Here is a 20,000-nt window from a genome sequence, read left to right as displayed (position 1 = left end):
AATACCAAACGCATATTAAGTCGGGAAGGTATCCTACTGACCCACACCTCGACCCACAGAACTAACATACGCTATTAACCAGTGAAGGGTGGGAGGGAACACACCAACAGTGATCCCATCAAGCAAAACTACTCTTTCCACACGACCTGCGAGATTCCTCATGACAATTCCAGCTTTTCCATACATAGGAGTTCTCAACCAGACGTGTTTTCATGCCAGATGAAGGGAGGGTCGTCATTAGCGTGGTTGCGGCGGGGATACAGATGAGCGGGCAGGAGCCAGAAGGTAAATAAGGGAGGAGGAGGTGGAGGCAGTGGGAAGAAAATAGTTTGGGAGAGGCTGGGTCAGAGAAAGCTGATGGGAAGGATGGGATGGGCGAGTGAAAGGAGGCTAAAGAGGAAGATGCTGGGGAGGGGGTGAAGAGTCTACAGCAGGAAGGGAGGAGCACAAGACGGAGAGGTAATAGGGAAGGATTCGACCCACTGACCCGTGCCCCGGGGCGCTACAGGGGAGGGATGACTTTAGAGATGCTTTCCCTGCACCGCTGTGATGAAAGTTCAGACCAGTCTTCTTTACCTGCGGGGCTCGTTCACTTTTGCTCTTAGTTAACATTATTATGACATCTACCAATATGATACTATATATATTATTCTGATTAAAATACGTGACAGGACAACTTAAACTTTTTTTTATATAGAGCCTATACATTTATATAGGAAAGCGAGGATATTGCAATACAGATCCAAACAAACGCACGCACACAACACTGATTTGATAGTTATTGACGACACGAGAAGCCCCCTACGGCAGGCAATCTCCTAATGGACTGCAGAAAAAATATGAAAGCTCCGTATGTGTGTGTGTGAGTGTGTGTGTGTGTGTGCGCATTTTTTCACCATGTCTTGAGGATTGTGTGCCAGGATTGTGATCACTACCTAAAACCTTCATATAACACTTCGACCAGAGTATATGAGCAAGGCTTTCACCATTCACACGCCAGACACAGTAGCAGACTCGTAACACCAGTGAAAATCTTGGCAACCTGAACGGGGCTCAAACCTCAGCATACCAAATGACAGACAAGGCCGTTACCACTGAGCTAGCACGTGTCTGTATGTGTGTGTGTGTGTGTGTGTGTGTGTGTGTGTGTGTGTGTTCAGATGCAGTAAGAGAGTACCACAATTAAGCCGGTTTCTATGGTAATGGAAACATGATGGTGGTGTTATGGTGAGAAGGAACCAGTTATTGGTGTAACCGGTAGTAGAAGGTAAGAATTGTACTATTTCTTAGCTACAGTGAGAGAATAGTTACTTAGGGAAGTCTTATCGTTCATCAAACTATGGTGGGGTATGCGTTTCATTAATTGCCATGCCTCTCTACCGCACCACGTACAAATATTATCCACCCAGTCGACAAAAGGAAGGGTAGTAAATGTTTGACTTCATTAAATGCAACCACAGATTGACGCATTTGATCATACAGTCGTTTCACAATTCGATACCTTTCTTCAGTCAGTATTTATATCTATCATTCAATTAAGAGAGAGAGAGAGAGAGAGAGAGAGAGAGAGAGAGAGAGAGAGAGAGAGAGAGAGAGAGAGAGAGAGAGAGAGAGAGAAACACTTTTCCCTTTTAGTTACCTGACACTTCCAAGTTCCCCATGAGGGAGAGGGCATGACTCACATGTAATGAGCAGCGCAGGTGACGCCCATGTCTCGCTGATTCATAGGGCGGAGTGACTCAGGTGTTCAGATGAGGTGCGGGGGAGTACAGCGCGCAGCCACGTCTTTTCACAACTTAAAAAAAAAAAAAAAAGAGTATTCAAATTATCCTTTATTATCAAGTAAACTCTGCATTCACAGTTCGCAAGGTATTATCATTCCAACAAGATTATAAGTGGTACATTCTTTTTTACATGTCAAAATTTGCAGTGTATTATCATCGCAACAAGATTTGAGAAAGTGCTTTAATTAATTTATCCGTCAAGATCCGTTAGGGAATGTACTGTTTGATGAACCCAGTGGAAGGAAGTTTAATGACCCTCTGTAGCTTCTTAGGTCTACATAATGCCTATAATGCCTTTAGTTACTTCTATATTATTTGTGCTACATCTTTGTGTGTGTGTGTGTGTGTGTGTGTGTGTGTGTGTTTGTGTGTAGAGTGGTGGGTAGGGGTATACCTGCGTGTGTGGGAACGAGAGAGAGAGAGAGAGAGAGAGAGAGAGAGAGAGAGAGAGAGAGAGAGAGAGAGAGAGAGAGAGAGAGAGAGAGAGAGAGAGAGAGAGAGACTTAATATGTCTAACGTAATGAACCTGACTTGTTTATCGAGTAAAAACGACATTTTAGTGGTCATGGTGTGTGTGTGTGTGTGTGTGTGTGTGTGTGTGTGTGTGTGTGTGTGTGTGTGTGTGTGTGTGGCAGGATCCTGAGGACAAGGAGGACAGTGAAGTAGGAGATGCCAAGTTTTCAAAGCCTTATTTACGCAGAGTCCTTACTTAGCCCCCTCGTAGCTTTCTCCTCCTCGCCCGCCACTTGTGCACCATTAATCACTCTGAGGGGACTTTTGCATAGCGTTCTCACTTCCCATGCTCTCTCTCCATCACCTTGACCCCCTAACGGTACAGGAAGGAAGGGTGGAATGGAAAGAAAGGAGGAAGGGATATGAGTGTATTTTTTTTTCTTTTTATCCTCCTTTTCTTAATTTTTGTCTTTCTTTGTGATGTTTTGTGTGCTTATATCATGTTGTATTTGATGTTTTTGCTTTTACTTTCTGCTGCTGCTGCACGATTCAGTGTTCTGTGGTGCTTGATAATGTTTGCGTGTCTTTTCGTTGCTGATTTGTCATTGTTCTAATCCTTGTTGTTGTTGTTGTTGTTGTTGTTTTCTTCTCATCTTCATTTACTTCATCTTTATTTTCTTCCTCTTCCTCCTCCTCCTATTACCATTGCTGTATTGTATGATGATGCAATTACGATCAACAATTAGTCCTATTACATAACCTCAACACTATAACGTTATCTTACACATAAAAAAAAGGCTTAAAACTTCATCTTTCTCAGCACTAAACGACTCGACATCAATAATAATAGTCTTGGTCTCTTTAACGATACCCTTCCAGCCTCCTCCTTCTTACCTCTCTCAATCGAGGTAATGGATATTCCCGCCTCGAGCCACTAAAGAAAATCCTCACCCTAACAATAGTGAATGAAGATATGGAGGTATAATGAAGGTAGGGAGATATAATGAAGGTATGGAGGTATCATTAAGCTGCCATTGGCCAATTGATTCCATTCTTCCATCAACTCCTTCCTCCTTTCTTCCTTCCTTTCCTTTCTCTTCTCTATACCACTTTCCTTTCCTGTCTCCCTGCTCGTCTCCATCTGTTCTTCCTTTCTTTCATTTCTCTATCCCAGTTTTCTCTATTCCACTTTCCTTTCCTGTCTCCCTCCTCCTCTACATCTATTCTTCCCTTCTTTCATTTCTCTATCCCAGTTTTCTTTCCTATCTTCTTGTTTCCATCCAGTATTTCTTTCATTCGTTTCTCTATCCCACTTTCATTTCCTATCTCTTTGCTTTCATCCATTATTTCTTTCTTTCCTTTTCTTTCTCCCAGCTCTCTTTTATACATTTTTTTCTTTCCCTCTTCCATCTTATCTTCCTTATCTCCGTACTCTTTTCCATCCTTTCTTCCTTTCCTTCTCTTACTCTATCCCATTTTTCTCTCTTATCTCCCTGCAACCATCTATTCTTCCTTTCTTCTCCCCCTCCCTCCATCCCTTTTCCTCACCTCCCTGCTCTCCTCTACCCAGCATCCCGCGCTCCTCTATCTTCACTCTCTTCCCGCCAGTCTTTCTCTACTTCCTCATTAAGCGTGCGCAGGACAGCACATAAGGGCGGCCACTGACCCACTAGAACGGGACAGTTTGGGCCCAGCTCGCGATTACATGCATGGACACACACACACACACACACACACACACACACACACACACACACACACACACAGGACAGTTACTTCTCGTTTTCTACAAGCAAGTCATGTTTTTATCATCTGACCGTCATTCTCTCTCTCTCTCTCTCTCTCTCTCTCTCTCTCTCTCTCTCTCTCTCTCTCTCTCTCTCTCTCTCTCTCTCTCTCTCTCTCTCTCTCTCTCCTTTTAGTTAAATATTAGCAGTGGTTTTAAAATTTGAGACACGTAAGGAAGTACGAGTATCTTCTATTGAGTTTAGGTTAAGTGTTGTATTTTCTTTATTTGTCTCTCTCCTGTGGCATCTAGATCTTGCTGCACCTTACGATCACTTTTGTTTATGAGTAGTTACGATTGTCTTACGTGCACTCAAATTTAGGAACATCAGTCTGTTAATTCACGTTAGTTTTTTTTTTTTTTTTTATTACTGAACGGCTGTATATACTTAGCCATTTTCTTTTATTGTTAACGAACGACCAATTTATTAACGTACATCTACACACGGACTGAAGGACGAACGGACAGACACACACAAACACACACACATACACACACACACACACACACACACACACACACACACACACACACACACACACACACAAGAGAGCGAGTGTCTATAGCAAGGGTGACCCACATTCCTGTTACATAATTTTCACCTGACCCACATCCGATGCTGTACATATAATCTTGAGCGGGAGAGTCCGGAGCTCACTCGCGCGTCAGTCGTACATATGATCACTGCCGCTGCTTCTCCAACACCCGAGAGTGCCAGACAGTGCTAAACGAGGGAGTAACGGAAGGCACCAGTGGGTTTACAGTGCATGATTCCCTCCTTTTCTCCCTTGTTCGATATGTTGAAAGCAAGTAGATCCCCGTGAATATTTGGTACATCGCGGATACAAGGTTTTAAACGGGGCAGCGGGATTGTCAGCGAGATGTATCCCCGTGCGTGCTTCAGGGTCCTTCTCGTTGCTCAGCTTCTAACGGCGCTGGTTCAAGGTCAAGGTAAGGGAGACCAAGATCTAAATAATACCAGGTCAACGCATTACGCGACTCAAATACGTTCCCTGTGCGCATGTGATACTTTGCGGAGGAAGTATAAAAGGCGTGGAGGCACCCAGAATGCCTCAGAGAGAGAGAGAGAGAGAGAGAGAGAGAGAGAGAGAGAGAGAGAGAGAGAGAGAGAGAGAGAGAGAGAGAGAGAGAGAGAGAGAGAGAGAGAGAGAGAATGGACGTTTACCAAAATTTCCATATTCACATCTGTTTCTCAGTATTTTTCACCTGACAATGTTCAAGGTTGGTGCTAACAAGAAAAGTATGCATATCTTGCTTCCTATACGGTGGCAAGTATCCTATCCTTCCTTCCCCTTATACAGTAATATTGATAGTGAAGGCAGGAGAAGACTGAGCTGGTTAGATGCGCTGTTATTTGAAAAAAAGATGGTGTTTTGCAATACTTTTTAGCTTACTTTACTTCTTCGCGTTGAAATCTCTGTCAAAAGGCGTGTTTGGTGGTGTGTTCATATTGTGGTGGTGGTGGTGGTTGGGGAAGTAGTAGTAGAAGTAGTAGTAGTAGTAGTAGTAGTAGTAGTAGTAGTAGTAGTAGTAGTAGTAGTAGTAGTAGTAGTAACAGCAGTAATATTAATAGTAGCAGCAGTAGCAGCAACAACAGTGAAATTAATAGATGACAGTTTACTGACCACAGTTATCAGCAAAATCACTCCACAGAACAAGACAGATTCATAACAACACACACCACACAATACCATGACACCATAACACCACAAAGATTACAAACAACATGAACACAAACACGTCTTGAGGGCGGGCGACCTTTGAAGAACGCATCTCTCATAGACCCATCTATAACCAGCGCAGGCCACAGGAGTGCGGTGCAGCTGGCGGCGGTGTGTCCACTCAAACCTCACCGGAATGTCACGCAATAAGCCTAACACTCCAGTTTCTTCTTCATGCCTCACATCTACTTCCTCTGTAAATCCTGTGTTGTATAATCTTCACAGTGGTTTAAAGGATGTGAAGGAATAAGGGATGATTTATATGCGTTATGTACTGAATCTAATCATTACAGGATGGTTCAGTATTTCGCGAACGAGTTCTGTGTTAATCCTTTCAGTACCCCGGCATCACTGATTCTTATTCAGGATGTCACCTCAAGATTACACTAAGATAAAGATGTTTTTTTGTCGTAATGAAAACGTTAAAAATTACCTTCAAGCAGTCACCTACTACTATTGTCTCTCCACTTATATTTATCATTTTTTTAATATACTTTCGATCAGTATTGCTTTCATTTTACGTTTGTTTCAATTGATGGTGTTATGCACCCACTCCCTTCACTCCATCACCAGAACACAAAAGTACAGAATACAGTTGATAGTGTCTATGGATCATTACGGTCTCATTCAAGCTCTTCTGCCTGTCTCCATCTTCGTATTACATCTGTTCATTTACTTTTAATGTTAAGTCTCTGTACTGTAAATTCCTGCTGTAATCTTTAGGTCATTCATCTGGACACTGTTATTCCAGGTACTATTGTCTTTCATTCTTTTTACATGTCCACCCCACTTCCTTTAGTTGGTTCTACGTTCACATATATTCTCGTTTCGAGTTATGTTCCTTCTCAATATTTTAATTTCTGCGCCACTTGCTCTTAGACTATTTTCTCTGGCATGATTTATGTTTGATGCGTGTATTATTGGTCTCAAAATATTCGTGTGTAATCATTTATTATTAAACGAGTATACTTAATCTTTTAACAATGGATCAAAGATACAAATAATTGCGGTAAAGTCATTGTTTCTTCATGACTTGATTTTTTTGGAAGTTACTCTGCGAAAATATAAATCACAAATCATTCAATTAGTTGGGCTGGTTCATCTAAGCTTTTCAGGCTTCTCTAATCTCAAGCTGTAACTGCTGTTCACCAGATACAACAGGCTGGGACTCCTGCCCAGTGGTTGTAACCGCATGACCCTGTGTAGCGGACCAGAAGTTCCCCAGATGAATACTCACCAAAGCAACAGTGACGGTTCATGGGGCGCACCATCCACCATACCATGAATTACTACACTCTTCTGCTTGGAGGTCTGCGGGATTTTGGACAATGTTTGATTTGGTTGAGAAATGTCATTATATCACTGTCACTGATAAGATATTTCTCCTTTCTTGTCTCTTGTTTCTCGCCCTCCCATCGCCGAAACCTGTATAACTGAGTACAGTGAAGTGATTAAAAAGTTCATATGCCTCCGAAATAAAAAAAAAATGTATAAAAAAATACCAGTGTTGAAATAAGATATAATAACAATAACAACAAATAAAAAAATAAAGATTACATCCCGAGTACAGTAAGTTCTGGTGTGGCGCAGGGTGAGCTGGGGACATGCGTTTAGGTGCGCATCATCATTTGCTGTTATGGTAATCTGCGGTCTGCCACACTTTCAAATCCGCCTTCAGCTCCCTCGTGACACCCTGACCCAGCGTGGGGAGATCTGTGGCCGCACTCCTTTCCTCGTGATGTCCCCGTAATGGTTCCTGACACGACATTCTTTACTATGTTGAAATCTATTATCTGTTTACTTTATATTCAATTTTTTTTTCTTCTTCCTTCTTGCAGTCTTTCTTCAGGTTCGTCTGTTTCTTAATTTTCCATTTTTAGTCCTTTTTGTTTTCTTCTTCCCTCTTCTCTTTAGCTTCTGTAGTTTGACTTCAGTTAAAACAATTCTATGACGTGAGAAACTTATGACACTGTCCTCACGCCAACATATTTTCTTTTTTTTTCATGATGTTCGTTACAAACAAGATAAGTCTGCATACCGCCGCTCTGTCTTACTTTACCTGTAACATGACCACCTGTAACTCAGTGTGCGAGGATAAAAGTATAGATTATTCATAGCATATTACTCCCACAGTAATCAGTTAGTCTCATTTCTTCTATATTTCTATTTCCACCGCTATAAATCTTAAGCATTCTCTTTAATGTTTTCTTTCTACTCTGGTACGACCACATGCCCGATCTTCATGGAATTAAAATTTGGTAATAGAAGAGCATCACAAACTGTCCAGCGACCATTAGTTACTAATGGTAGCGATAGCGATACTTCACTCTAACAAGGGGGGTGTAACTCAGAGGTAGAGTGCTCGCTTCGCATGTGAGAAGTCCCGGGTTCAATCCCCGGCACCTCCATTCTTTTTATATCCCGAAAATATGGGGTACATGTATCACCCCTTCCGTGCTACAGGTGGCGATGAAAAGAGACAAAGGTGGAAGGCAACTGACCTTTCCCTTAAAACTTTACAGATGTGCATGAAAGAATGAAGCGCGTGTAAAATTTTTCAATTTTCATTTCCTGGGCTGGAAACCTCATGCCGCGCTGGACCATGCAAGATTCTTGGAAAGGACTCCCGTACTAATGATGTTTGTAAATCGTGATTCCTGATATTACTTATATTGTCAACAGCATTGACAAACTACTAACAAGACTATATTTTTATCGAGATCACGCGAACAGCTTAAGCTAATTTGCAATTGCACATCGTGATGTGGTTAAAGGGAAGATTTGTTAAGAAATAAAATCAGAGTAAAAAGGCAAGTATGTGGATCCTGATATACAATGAATACCCATGCATTCATCACCGAATAGTATCGGAAATGCACTTGTGTGAATATGCACAATTTTATTTTAAAACAGAATATTTTTTCACGCACAGTTGCCCTTGGAAGCGATATCACAGAGTACAGGCATGCTTCGGCATCAGTAACTTCCAGCCATCACACATCCTCAGTTCTTCTTAATCATTACGGAACTCTTAATACAAAGCAGTTCATGAGTCCATATATTGTTATTAGCTTTGTAGACATAAAATCCACTGGACTTTGTGATAAAATTTCCTGAGGCAGCATAGTAATCAACATCACATCATCTTTACTGTTCCCGGCGAGCTATATTCATCAGTCTACTCTCACCCACAGACGTGAACGATGCGGCAGCTGGATCGGCGGGAGCTGGCGGGGACGGGTGCCAGGACCTGAGCCCGTCCTGCCCAGGGTGGGGAGAAGCGGGCGAGTGTGACAACAACCCAGCATATATGTTAGTCAACTGTCCCGTAACCTGCAATTCCTGTCTTCCCCAAAGTAAGATGAGACGAAGGAGGAGGAGGAGGAGGAGGAGGAGGAAGGAGAATAATTATTGTACAGACTTAGAGTAGGTATGGAGAACAAACATCAGTAAAGTAACTAGGCTCATTCATTAATGTTACAGCCCAAGGTAGGAAAGAATAAAGCAGCACATGATAAAGGATGAGTTTGGAGAGATTACTTTCATCATACATTTTTCATCCCAAAGTAAAAAAAAAAAAAAAATAAATAAATAAACGTAAATAAAGAAGAAAAGGGAAGAAATAAATACGTACAAAGTCCCACTTGTTTGAAAGGAGGTTTGCACGAGGAAGTTTATACATGAAGTTTCACACGAGGTTTTACACGAAGAGGTTTACATGAGGTTTACACAAGAAGGTTCATGCGAGAAGGTTTACTTGAGGTTTACACAAGAAGAAAAATTTATATGTTTCTACACACTGAGGAAAATATGGCCCGCCAGGCGATGAGGAGTGCACGGATCGCGGCAACGTGGAGTCGTGCCGCCTGTCAGCCGTGCTTGGCTTGTGCGAGATTAACTTCTCATATAACCTCCGCTTCTGCGCCGGGTCCTGCAGTCGCTTCATCGAGAGGTGCCGCGACGTGGGAGCCAGAGGTAAGCCACCACGCATCTTGCTAACATTTTTTTTTACTATTTTTTCTTGTGTGAGGTGAACGAGTTGGTAATACGACAGGAGAAAAAAAAAGTGAAATATGTGATTTTTTTTTTTCGAGTACTCGTAAAAGGTAGGCCACCACTCTCCTTGTTACTTTTTTTTTTTCTACTATTTTCTTGTGTGAGGTGAACGAGCTGGTGGGAAGTTATCGGAGTCCAAGTAAGTGAAACATGGTAGATATTTTTTTTATGCAAGGGCACTGGTCAAGAACAACAAACAGAGCGAAAAAAGGGCCCACTGAGGTGCCAGACCAAAAAATAAGGTCAAAAGGATCATTCAGAATTGGAGGATGAGTGTCTTGAAATCTCCCTCTTGAAAGTGTTCAAGTCACAGGAAGGAGGAAATGCCAAAACAGGCAAGGATTTTCAGAGTTTATCACAAAAAGGGATGAATGATCGAGAATACTGGTGTGTGTGTGTGTGTGTGTGTGTGTGTGTGTGTGTGTGTGTGTGTGTGTGTGTGTGTGTGTGTGTGTGTGTGTGTGTGTGTGTGTGTGTGTGTGTGTATGTGTGTGTGTGTGCGTGCGTGCGTGCGCATAAAAAAAAAAGCAGACAGGTATATGACCAGCCATGGCGGATGTATGTAAGTGTTTCATTAAGAGCGAATTGAATGTTTGGCTAAATACAAAAAGTTTCATAATGCCAATTATGAAAATAAGTTCAACAAAAAGTTTGTAAGTCTCATTTCAAGTCCACTCATTTGGTTCAAAGTCACTTACATAAATTCCTCCCCAAACACTGAAGAATTGAGGAAGGGTATTACATTATTACTCATGTTTCTACAGACCCGGCGAGCTGCACAGAACCGCGTAGTATCCTTAACCCATCCTATGGTGAGCAGCACACGTTCATGTATATGCTGTATATTACCCTGAAGTTGCTTGATATAGTTAAAATTAGGGCATTATGTTGAAAGACATATGATTCATATTTCTTATTGTGTGTGTGTGTGTGTGTGTGTGTGTGTGTGTGTGTGTGTTGGGGTGGAGGTGCGTTGCAGAATGCGGAGTGGCTCCTCAGCTGTCTCGGAGCAACAGCATCGCTAACAGCATCACAAGTAGCAACGCATCCCCGCCGACTCAAGAAGCTCAGAGACGCAGGTTCCGGAGGTCCCCCCGGAGGCTCACCATCATCCTGCCGCGGGACAAACAGGCGCTCGGGATTAAGAAAGAACAAAGTCTCGATGGCAAGAAAATCCTAAGACAGAGCGGCAATGAAGAGGAAGAATCCGAGGGAGAGGACTCGTCCACCGATGGTAGTTGTGATTGTGAATTCTACTGTGACAACTGCTTTTGTCCTTTGATCACGTCACCGACATCGCCCACGCCGCCGACAACGCCCACGCCGCCGACAACGCCCACGCCGCCGACAACGCCCACGCCGCCGACAACGGCCACGCCGCCGACAACGCAAACATTGACATCGACGGAACCTGGAATAATTACTGAACCCCAGCTCCGGTATGAATATCGTCCAGAACCATCGAAGCTTAAGCCTAACGTTTTTCCGTTTAAAAGAACCGGAAAAAGAAGAAAGAGGAGAATTTATGATAACCCGGACAATTCCACGTGTAGTAACTTACTCGGCTGTGAAGAGAGATGCGAGTGTCGGTGTGACGCGGAGCCCCCTTCTGTCACCACCAGTCCTCCTGTAACTTTCCCGCCCATAACACCAGAAATGGTCAACGTCTCGATCCCGGGGATCCCAGAGGTGGGGCCGCCCCTCATCGCCGTGCTTATACTCACTGCTGTCTACACCGCGGTATCGGTAGGAGTTGGAGTCGGAGTCGGAGCCGGAGTCGGAGCCGGAGTCGGAGCCGGAGTCGGAGTACCAGCAGGACAACCAGCTGGGCAACCACCACCACCACCACCACCACCACCACCACCACCGCCACCACCGCCTCCACCACCACCACCTCCACCTCCACCTCCACCTGTTGTCCCTCCTCCCAGTTTGTTCCCGAGGGCCGCAAGGGCTCTTGTGCCCAACTGTAGGCCTAACGATTATGTCAATTTAGTGAATCGTCTCTTGAGCACCGGGCGAGTGAACAGCGGCCGCCCACTGGACCCTGAGGTGTTCGATCTGGTGGAGGCGGTCATCTTCTGCCAGGTGCGTATGGTGACCTCAGGTATCTTTGTGGTGAAGTCACATCGGTTAAATAACTCAACAGAAAATCATGAATATATTGGAGGACTTAAGAATGTATTTCTGCAAGATTTAGTGTAGGCATAAGTGTAATTTCAGTTTTCATTCTTGTCCTTTATTCCTGGCCTCTTCCTCTCTCAGCACGGGACGAGCATGCAGCCCCCGTCCCTAGCGGCACCCATCTATATGCCCGGAGGACCCGCGGAATTGTCCCCGCCTCCCACCTGGCCCGGCGTGGTGAGGGTGCCAACCTACCTACCTCTCTCTCTCTCTCTCTCTCTCTCTCTCTCTCTCTCTCTCTCTCTCTCTCTCTCTCTCTCTCTCTCAAAGAAAATTAAAAATAAATAATAAAAATAAATGAAAGAACATGAACATAAATTAAAAACATATAAATAGGTTTCAAATTCCTAAAAAGGTTCTTCACCTAACAACGTAAACACAACTATTTCTCATTCGCCTTAAATAAACATTACATATGAGGAAGAAGTTAGGAGCCTCTCTAATCTTTACTACCCACCCTCTCGCATGTTGTTAATAATTCCTCGTTTGCAGAGCCACCCGGCGCTGTTCGTCCACTCAAACAACACGGAGGACATCATGAAGGGCCTGCTCGAAACTGCAACCGCTGCTCCACCCGTGACACCCCCTGATCCTGATGTCCCTACCACTCCCCTCGAGACGCTCCCTGATGGAGATGTCCCTACCACTGCCCCCGAAACGCTCCCTGATACTGATGCTCCTGTCGCTCCAACTGAGGCAGCCCCTGGTGATGATGCCCCTGCCGCACCACCTGAGGCTGCTCCTGATGACTCAGATGTACCTGATCAAACTTTAGTACGGGACAACGCTGTGAACGTGGCAGCCATAGGGGCGGGAGTCGGGGCTGGTGACGGGCCGGTCCCAGTTGTGGATGGCGACGACCGTGACAAATTCTTCTGCGGAGGCTCCATCATCACACCGCGGCACATCCTGACAGCTGCTCATTGCGTCGTGACCAAAACGTAAGTGACGATGTTAGAGAGATTTCTGACATTTTCAGACTGTTCAAGTAGCGATAAGTCCACGCAGGTGTATCGTGGTCTCTAGTAGCCTTTTTCTAGCTGGTGGTGGGTCGACAGATGACACAGGTTGGTGTTTGTAGGCGGGGATGAAGTGTGTCTTCTGTTGTGCTATGTGTTGTATGAAGAGGGAAGTTTTCTTTTGTGGAGGAACAGTCAATAGTAGCTCTCTCTCTCTCTCTCTCTCTCTCTCTCTCTCTCTGGTCCTCCTTGTGATAGAAAGCAGAGTGGTGTACATCCCCCTCGAGAAAAATCCTGAACTACAAGCGGATGGAATAAGCACACGCTAACATAAGGAAATGTTAACTAGTACAACTTCAGAACCTTTAACTGGTTTGCAAATAACTAGGTCACTTCTACCAAAGCTTTTTAAAAGGTAAATATGTCCCTTCGTTAAAATCAAGGAAAGGTAACAGTTGTAGATGCAGGAGGAGTGAATTCAACTTATTTTGATTCTTATACGTCGTGTTTTAGGTAGATGCCTGAATAACGAAATCTTTCATATAACATCTATAAACTAAACACGAGCCATTGACTGATTCCCAATCTTTTATTCTGAGTTTTGCGTTTTGCAGTTACCATTTAAATATATATATATATATACTGTGACAAATATTACTTAAACAGTTAGTGAACAGTCAGTGGTCAGTGTTAACTCATCGACTTACAATCCTCATATACGTATTCTATTCTCATATACGTATTCTCGTATTCTATTTAACGCTCCCCTCTGTCTGTCTGTCTGTGGCTCGTTGTGTCGCGCGGCAGACCCGACGTGATCAGACTGGGCGAGGAAGACTTCACTCGCGCCACGGAGAGCCTCGCCTATGACTACCCAGTGGCTCGCGTCATCCTCCACCCAGACTACACCGTCATCCCCAAGTACAACGATATTGCCGTGAGTCACCACCTGTCTTCCCGCTGCTACGTGCATCTGCTGTGTATACTTGGCTCTGATTTTCATTGCTTTTTTTTTTTTTTTACACTTCTTTACTTAACCAACAAAATGTCTTACTTTGAGTTGATTGCAGTTTTACTCAACTTTGTTAAATGCAATATTCCATTTCAATCATTATCATTTACAAGGTATAACAATTTCAACTTCGTGTACTGAGGTAACTCCAACGTTTTAGATATTTATTGATTTATTTAACTTTGATATCTTATTTTCCTGTGTACCAGCTCATTGAATTGGAGGACGATGTGAGAGCGACGTCTTTGCTGAGACCTTACTGCGTGCCGCCCTCAGTGTTAGATCTGACTAGCCAGATCTGCAAGGTCGCTGGCTGGGGCACTCGTCCCAATGGTGAGTGGTTCATCAATGAGGGTGGATGCCCTCGGTTGGAAAACAAAAGATAATCTTAACAAAACTAATAAATGTCAAGTGACCTGCTCCCTCATAAATAACTATTGCACAAATAAGAATCTCCTTCATTATCTTTCTCCCGTCATCAGAACAAGCTTCGTCGCTGCTCATCAACTTGGAGGTCACGGTGAGAAGCCAAGAGGAATGTAACAATCTCTACTCTGCCGCTGGAGAAATATTCAGGCTCCATTACCCACAAGCCTTGGACGACACCATCCTCTGCGCCAACGGAGAAAATGGGAACGACGTGTGTCGGGTGGGTATGGCGGGCAGGATCCGGTGGGGTGAGGAGGAAGATGAGGCTGAGACACTGAGTTGCCTGTTTACTAAAACTATTTTTGCAGAAATGTTATATTCCCTAAATAAAATTTTCAATTTAGCCTCGAGACTGCACTCACTGCTTTAAAAAAAAATATACATGTAAAAAGTATTCCATGCGCTGAAAAATACGATGATCGCTTTTGACTTTTTTCCAATACCGAAACATAGAGATATAAAACAGTTCACAATTGGTTATATACCAGCAAAACTTTTGACTGAGGGGCCGTTTGGGGGTTAGGGGGCTTTAGCTGCACCGTTTCACCCACGATAATTGTGGGTGTGCCGGGAGCCGGAGCGTGTCCCGCTGTGCTGATGGATAATAATAACAGATGATGCTGTAAATCTTGTTGGAAATGGGTTAGGAAGCGGCGTGTTGGGGCAGCACTGCCGCAGCGGGACGTGCCTTACATCCGCTACGTACTATACGTACTTAGTACCACAACACCATTCTTGCGGCAAATAATCTTTTTACAGCTGTTGCTTTCCTTTCCTTTCAGGGAGACTCGGGTGGACCTCTGACAAGGACAGCAGCAGATCGAAGAGATCAGCAAGTGGGTTTGGTGAGCAGTGGCTACGGCTGTGGGGATCCGCTCTATCCTGGCCTCTACACTCGCACTGATGCCTTCACAAGCTGGATGGATGACGTCATCAATGGTCCTTGCACTCCAGACAAATTTCAAGCCCCATAGAGAGACGCAGCGGAGGATGTGGCGACAAACGCAGATAGAAAGCAGTATTTCGACAAGGGGAGGACTTCATAACATCCGGAATGTCTTTGCTTGAATGCAACGCAGTTTCTATACCCTCTATGCATGTCATGAAGACGAGAGGCGATTAATGGTGTGGTGATGTGGTTGGCTTGATTAGAATTGTGTACCAAAGGAAGCAGATGTCCTTGACTGCCGTGAGTCTAGACATTACCATCACGAGCAACATTGTCAAGCAGTGCAACATGATGGTGTGCGAGCGTCTTCCATAGTGAGTTACACAATACAGGGAGCAGATGCGTGGCCAGACAAATCAAAGCTTGCCTGATCATGTATTTGCCTGATCATGCATTTGATTAAGTCTAATGATAGATTTTACGAAAAAAAATATTCCTAACTTTCATCACTTATTCTCAGGGCTAATGCAAGATCCCAAGACGCAGAATATTCTTTGTGCTGGTATACAGGCGAGGCATGATTCATCCCAGTCATGTCTAGTGTTTACGTTGTCAACGACCTTATTAAACTACTGAAAAGAAAACAGCGGGCAGGACACTTTCTGATCTTGTCTGCACTCTGGAGGGTATGAGTGACACCGCTCTCCCCTCAGCCACCGGCCAGTCAAAACAATGATGCTGAACGAAAACAAAACACTTCTTCCCATGTGTGTGTAAGGTGGCAGTGATGATCGTGCGCCGTGGTGGTGAGTAGGGTAAGGGCGTCGTGGTGCCGCCAGTACACGCTTCACGTCTCTGCACGCGCACGAGAAAATGCGTGGCAAACTAAAATTCATAATTTTTGTTTTGTTTAGCAAAATAACCAAACATGGCATTTAATGAAATATTTTTGAGACAGCCTTAAGCCATTCAAACTTTAAAAACGCGAGTCATGGCTTAATTTAACATAGCACTGTGTTTCAATACAGCTAAAGTGAATAATCTAGGTAAAAAAAAAAAAAAAAAACACGGCAGTCCCCGCATAAAACAGACCTACTTTCACCTATCATCCCCATTTATAAATTCATCTAATCTCTTAAAGCTATCTAATGATTCAGCACTAACAGACTGATTACTGAGCCTATTCCATTCATCTATCACTATTTGTAATCGCTGCTCCGCTTTGGCTCCTCTACTGGAAGAACTATAAACAGACTTCATTCCTCAGTACGTGTATATATATAAGACAAAGAACTGTAATGTAAGCTGGAGAATCTAAATTACCGGGCTCCATGTTACTAGTCATGATCTGCTGGTGAAAACTGACGGACAGAAGAGGAAGCTGGCAGACGGAAGAGGTGAAACCGAGGAACGATTGCTGCCACGCTCCGCCACACGGAGGAAACCATTTGCGGTGGAGTTATGTCACTTTTCGTCTTGATCTATGTTACTACGAGCATTTAGTCTGTCTGGCTAACGAATCCGGCACAAAATGAATACCATTTAACGCAGAATGACTGAGATGGTGTACATAAAAAAAAAAAAAACGAATTACTAAGAACAACTACAAGAACAAGAAAAAAAAAAAAACTTCAAAAGTCTGTAGCAAAGAAATTGAGAGTATTCTTACATCTGGTTAGTTTAATGAAGATTCTCTAGATTTTATGTCTGGCAACGGCAACACGATCGGCGCCAAAGCTTCAAATACTTTCGCCTCAGCTCATGCCCGGCAAAATATAAAAAATACGTATGAAATAAAAAAAGACAATTACTACCAATAACACCACTGTAACAACCACCACAACATGACAACAACAACGACAACAACTACCACTACTACTACTACAGCTACTACTACTACTGCCACCACCATCACCATCACTACCCCCAGTATCAACATTGTTTTCCTCCTGCGCATCTTATGGAATATTGCCGCGCATGTGTGTCTTGCATTATTGAATACTTTGCATCACCAGTACAGATCTGTATCTTCGTTCACAGTTTCTCTGATGTTACTCCTTTATATTCGTATGTTGCATCTTTCATAAGTCTGTTGTATGAGGCCTAAGTTTCTGTTGCTACTATTACATGTATACGGCTTGAAACTTACTGATGTGAAATATGAGCATGAATGTTTCTGCCAGTAGTGTCTCATGCCTTCTTACTGCTGGTGCTTAATGCTAATATGTTCTTAATTCGGTGAGTGTGGCTAGATCACATTCTGTTCTCTAGTGCAGTTGTTCGTTTGGGAGAACATTGTAGGTCAAATTCTTATTTAAATAAAAGTACAAGGCGCTTAGTTAAGTTACCAATGAATGAATCGAACTAAAAATGCAACTATGCATCTGCAATGTACGTAATGTTGTGTGTACAAAGTTATTTTAATGTTTATTTAAGAGTATATTTATATTTTCAAGTACAATGTATTTAGGTATGCATCTATAATTATGTAAGTATACATTTATGTATGAATGTATGTAAGTGCATAGAAATAATATAATGAACACATGTATATATTCTTTTATAGAAGCTATAAGAAAAAACAACAACTCTTGCTTCCAGTGAGCTGTCAGTCAATCAATCAAACAATCAATCAATTTATAAATCTATATATTTTATCTATCAATATATCTATCTATCTATCTATCTATCTATCTATCTATCTATCTATCTATCTATCTAAGAGTATCTATCTATCTATCTATCTATCTATCTATCTATATATATATATATATATATATATATATATATATATATATATATATATATATATATATAGAGAGAGAGAGAGAGAGAGAGAGAGAGAGAGAGAGAGAGAGAGAGAGAGAGAGAGAGAGAGAGAGAGAGAGAGAGAGAGAGAGAGAGAGAGAGAGAGAGAGAGAGAGAGAGAGAGAGAGAGAGAGAGAATGGTCAGTATGGGACTTGATGAATGGACAGCTGTATAATAAACACTTTTTTGGTAAGTGTGAGTATCAATAGATCATGACATAACATGAGGAGGTGTGTGGTCCAATACGGTGAGCATGAAGCACAAGATTCCTTCCACGCGGTGAACAAAGCTAACTATTAAAGGAGAAGAGTTCATTTCGCATTTTTTCCTTATCAGTTTAAATATGATTTGCACGTGACAAGATGTAGAAAAACAGTCGCTATCTAGAGCGCAACGTGTGCAGTATCAGGAGCCGCCCTCACCTGGACAACGCCGGCGTGAGCACGTAAGCTGTTTCAACAGTTCCGCAAAATCATGTCACTGAAGTGAACATCTCAATGGTAAACGCTCCAGTTTCCTTCAGGCAGAACGGTCCTCTCCCCTCGGATCCATGACAAACACCTCCCTCCCCTCGAGTTTTGGAGCTCCGCCCTCCTCTTCCGCGCCCCGTCAGAGGCAAGGGGCAGGGCTGGAGGTCAGTGTGCTGTCTGCGACGGGAAGGGATAGACGTCTGCTCCCACGCTCCTGTCACACGCGTGCACCACCGTCTCCCGCGCGCTCCGCTTACCACTTGCGCCGGTCCACGCGGAGGAACAACACATTTAGACATATTGTAAAGAACATTTAAGTGATACATATCAAGGTGACTATGCACACCTCTTAACGTTCCTTGACGATGCTGTGATGGCTGGGGACTTCAATTTGACGTAGTATTGGAGTTTGCTCTTACTAGGGCGGCGCTGGTGCAGTGTGTCAGCCTCCGCTCCCACGCCAGGAGTGCAGGGCCGCGATGAAGGGCCCCTATGTAATGTTGTAGGCGATCACGAAAAAAAAAATACACTTATATTAAAAGGAACCTGCAAGTCGCGATACACAGGTAAGTTGAGATTCTGTTTTAAACAAACTCAAAATATAAGCAAAACAAAAACAAAAGAAAGTGTGCAAATTAGTATCATTAAATAACTGTTACAATGCGACCTGATATATACAAATTGCGGCAAATATGGAAAAACGTATCTAAACTAATCGCTATTACGGGAACAGAAATTTAATCACACGAAGAAATCCTTGAGTACTGAGAGAGGAGAGGACGAGAAGAGATAGTGGCAAGGAGGGCAGTGGGCGGGCATTCAAGTCCAGAGACGCGGAGGGAAACCACGCAAGCACACACGCCCATTCAAGACTCTCCATTCCATCCGACTCTCTCTCTCTCTCTCTCTCTCTCTCTCTCTCTCTCTCTCTCTCTCTCTCTCTCTCTCTCTGAAATCATGGTCTGAGGGCTGGGGGATTATAGAGCGTGGCATGTGAAGAAAGCACTAGGAAAAGTATAAAAACCCGCAGTTCCCACCTTACGTCTCCTGTAGGTTAATGGTTGCTGGAAATGTGGCATTAGCAAGGCGTAGATTACTCATGTTCACAAAAAAAAGAAAAAAAAATGCAATAAAAAAAGTATGACAGACGGACTGACTCATATCCTGTTTGTGTTTATTTGCATATCATAGTTACTTTTCACACACACACACACACACACACACACACACACACACACACACACACACTTTAATAATATTCCATGTCCCCTATTTAGAATCGTTACAAAAATGTCAAGAATACATAGACATCGGAATGCTGCATATATAGCCCCGTCTGTCTGTCTGTCACCCTGTCTCAGTCCGTCTATCAATCTGCCTGACCCACGCTCTTCCTCTCTCTCCCTTTCTCTCTTCTATTCCCTTAA

General features: G+C 43.3%; 1 protein-coding gene and 1 non-coding gene across 2 annotated transcripts; both read left to right on the top strand.

The window, feature by feature from the left end:
* The first annotated feature begins 4,774 nt into the window (after nt 1–4,774).
* LOC135106954 (uncharacterized) lies at nt 4,775–15,785 on the top strand. Its single transcript, XM_064016426.1, has 11 exons — nt 4,775–4,974; nt 8,960–9,121; nt 9,588–9,740; nt 10,586–10,633; nt 10,801–11,909; nt 12,087–12,182; nt 12,498–12,946; nt 13,772–13,901; nt 14,186–14,309; nt 14,459–14,625; nt 15,188–15,785. The coding sequence occupies exons 1-11, from the start codon at nt 4,905–4,907 to the stop codon at nt 15,377–15,379; spliced, it is 2,700 nt and encodes an 899-aa protein (XP_063872496.1). The 5' UTR covers nt 4,775–4,904; the 3' UTR covers nt 15,380–15,785.
* Trnaa-cgc (transfer RNA alanine (anticodon CGC)) lies at nt 8,102–8,173 on the top strand. Its single transcript has one exon. It is a non-coding gene; the product is annotated as a tRNA-Ala (tRNA).
* Nucleotides 15,786–20,000: the final 4,215 nt, after the last annotated feature.

Source organism: Scylla paramamosain, chromosome 14 (assembly GCF_035594125.1).
Source record: "Scylla paramamosain isolate STU-SP2022 chromosome 14, ASM3559412v1, whole genome shotgun sequence".
Taxonomy (NCBI): Eukaryota; Metazoa; Arthropoda; class Malacostraca; order Decapoda; family Portunidae; genus Scylla; species Scylla paramamosain.
Note: the sequence above shows the minus strand (reverse complement) of the source record. Positions and strands in the feature narration are given on the sequence as shown.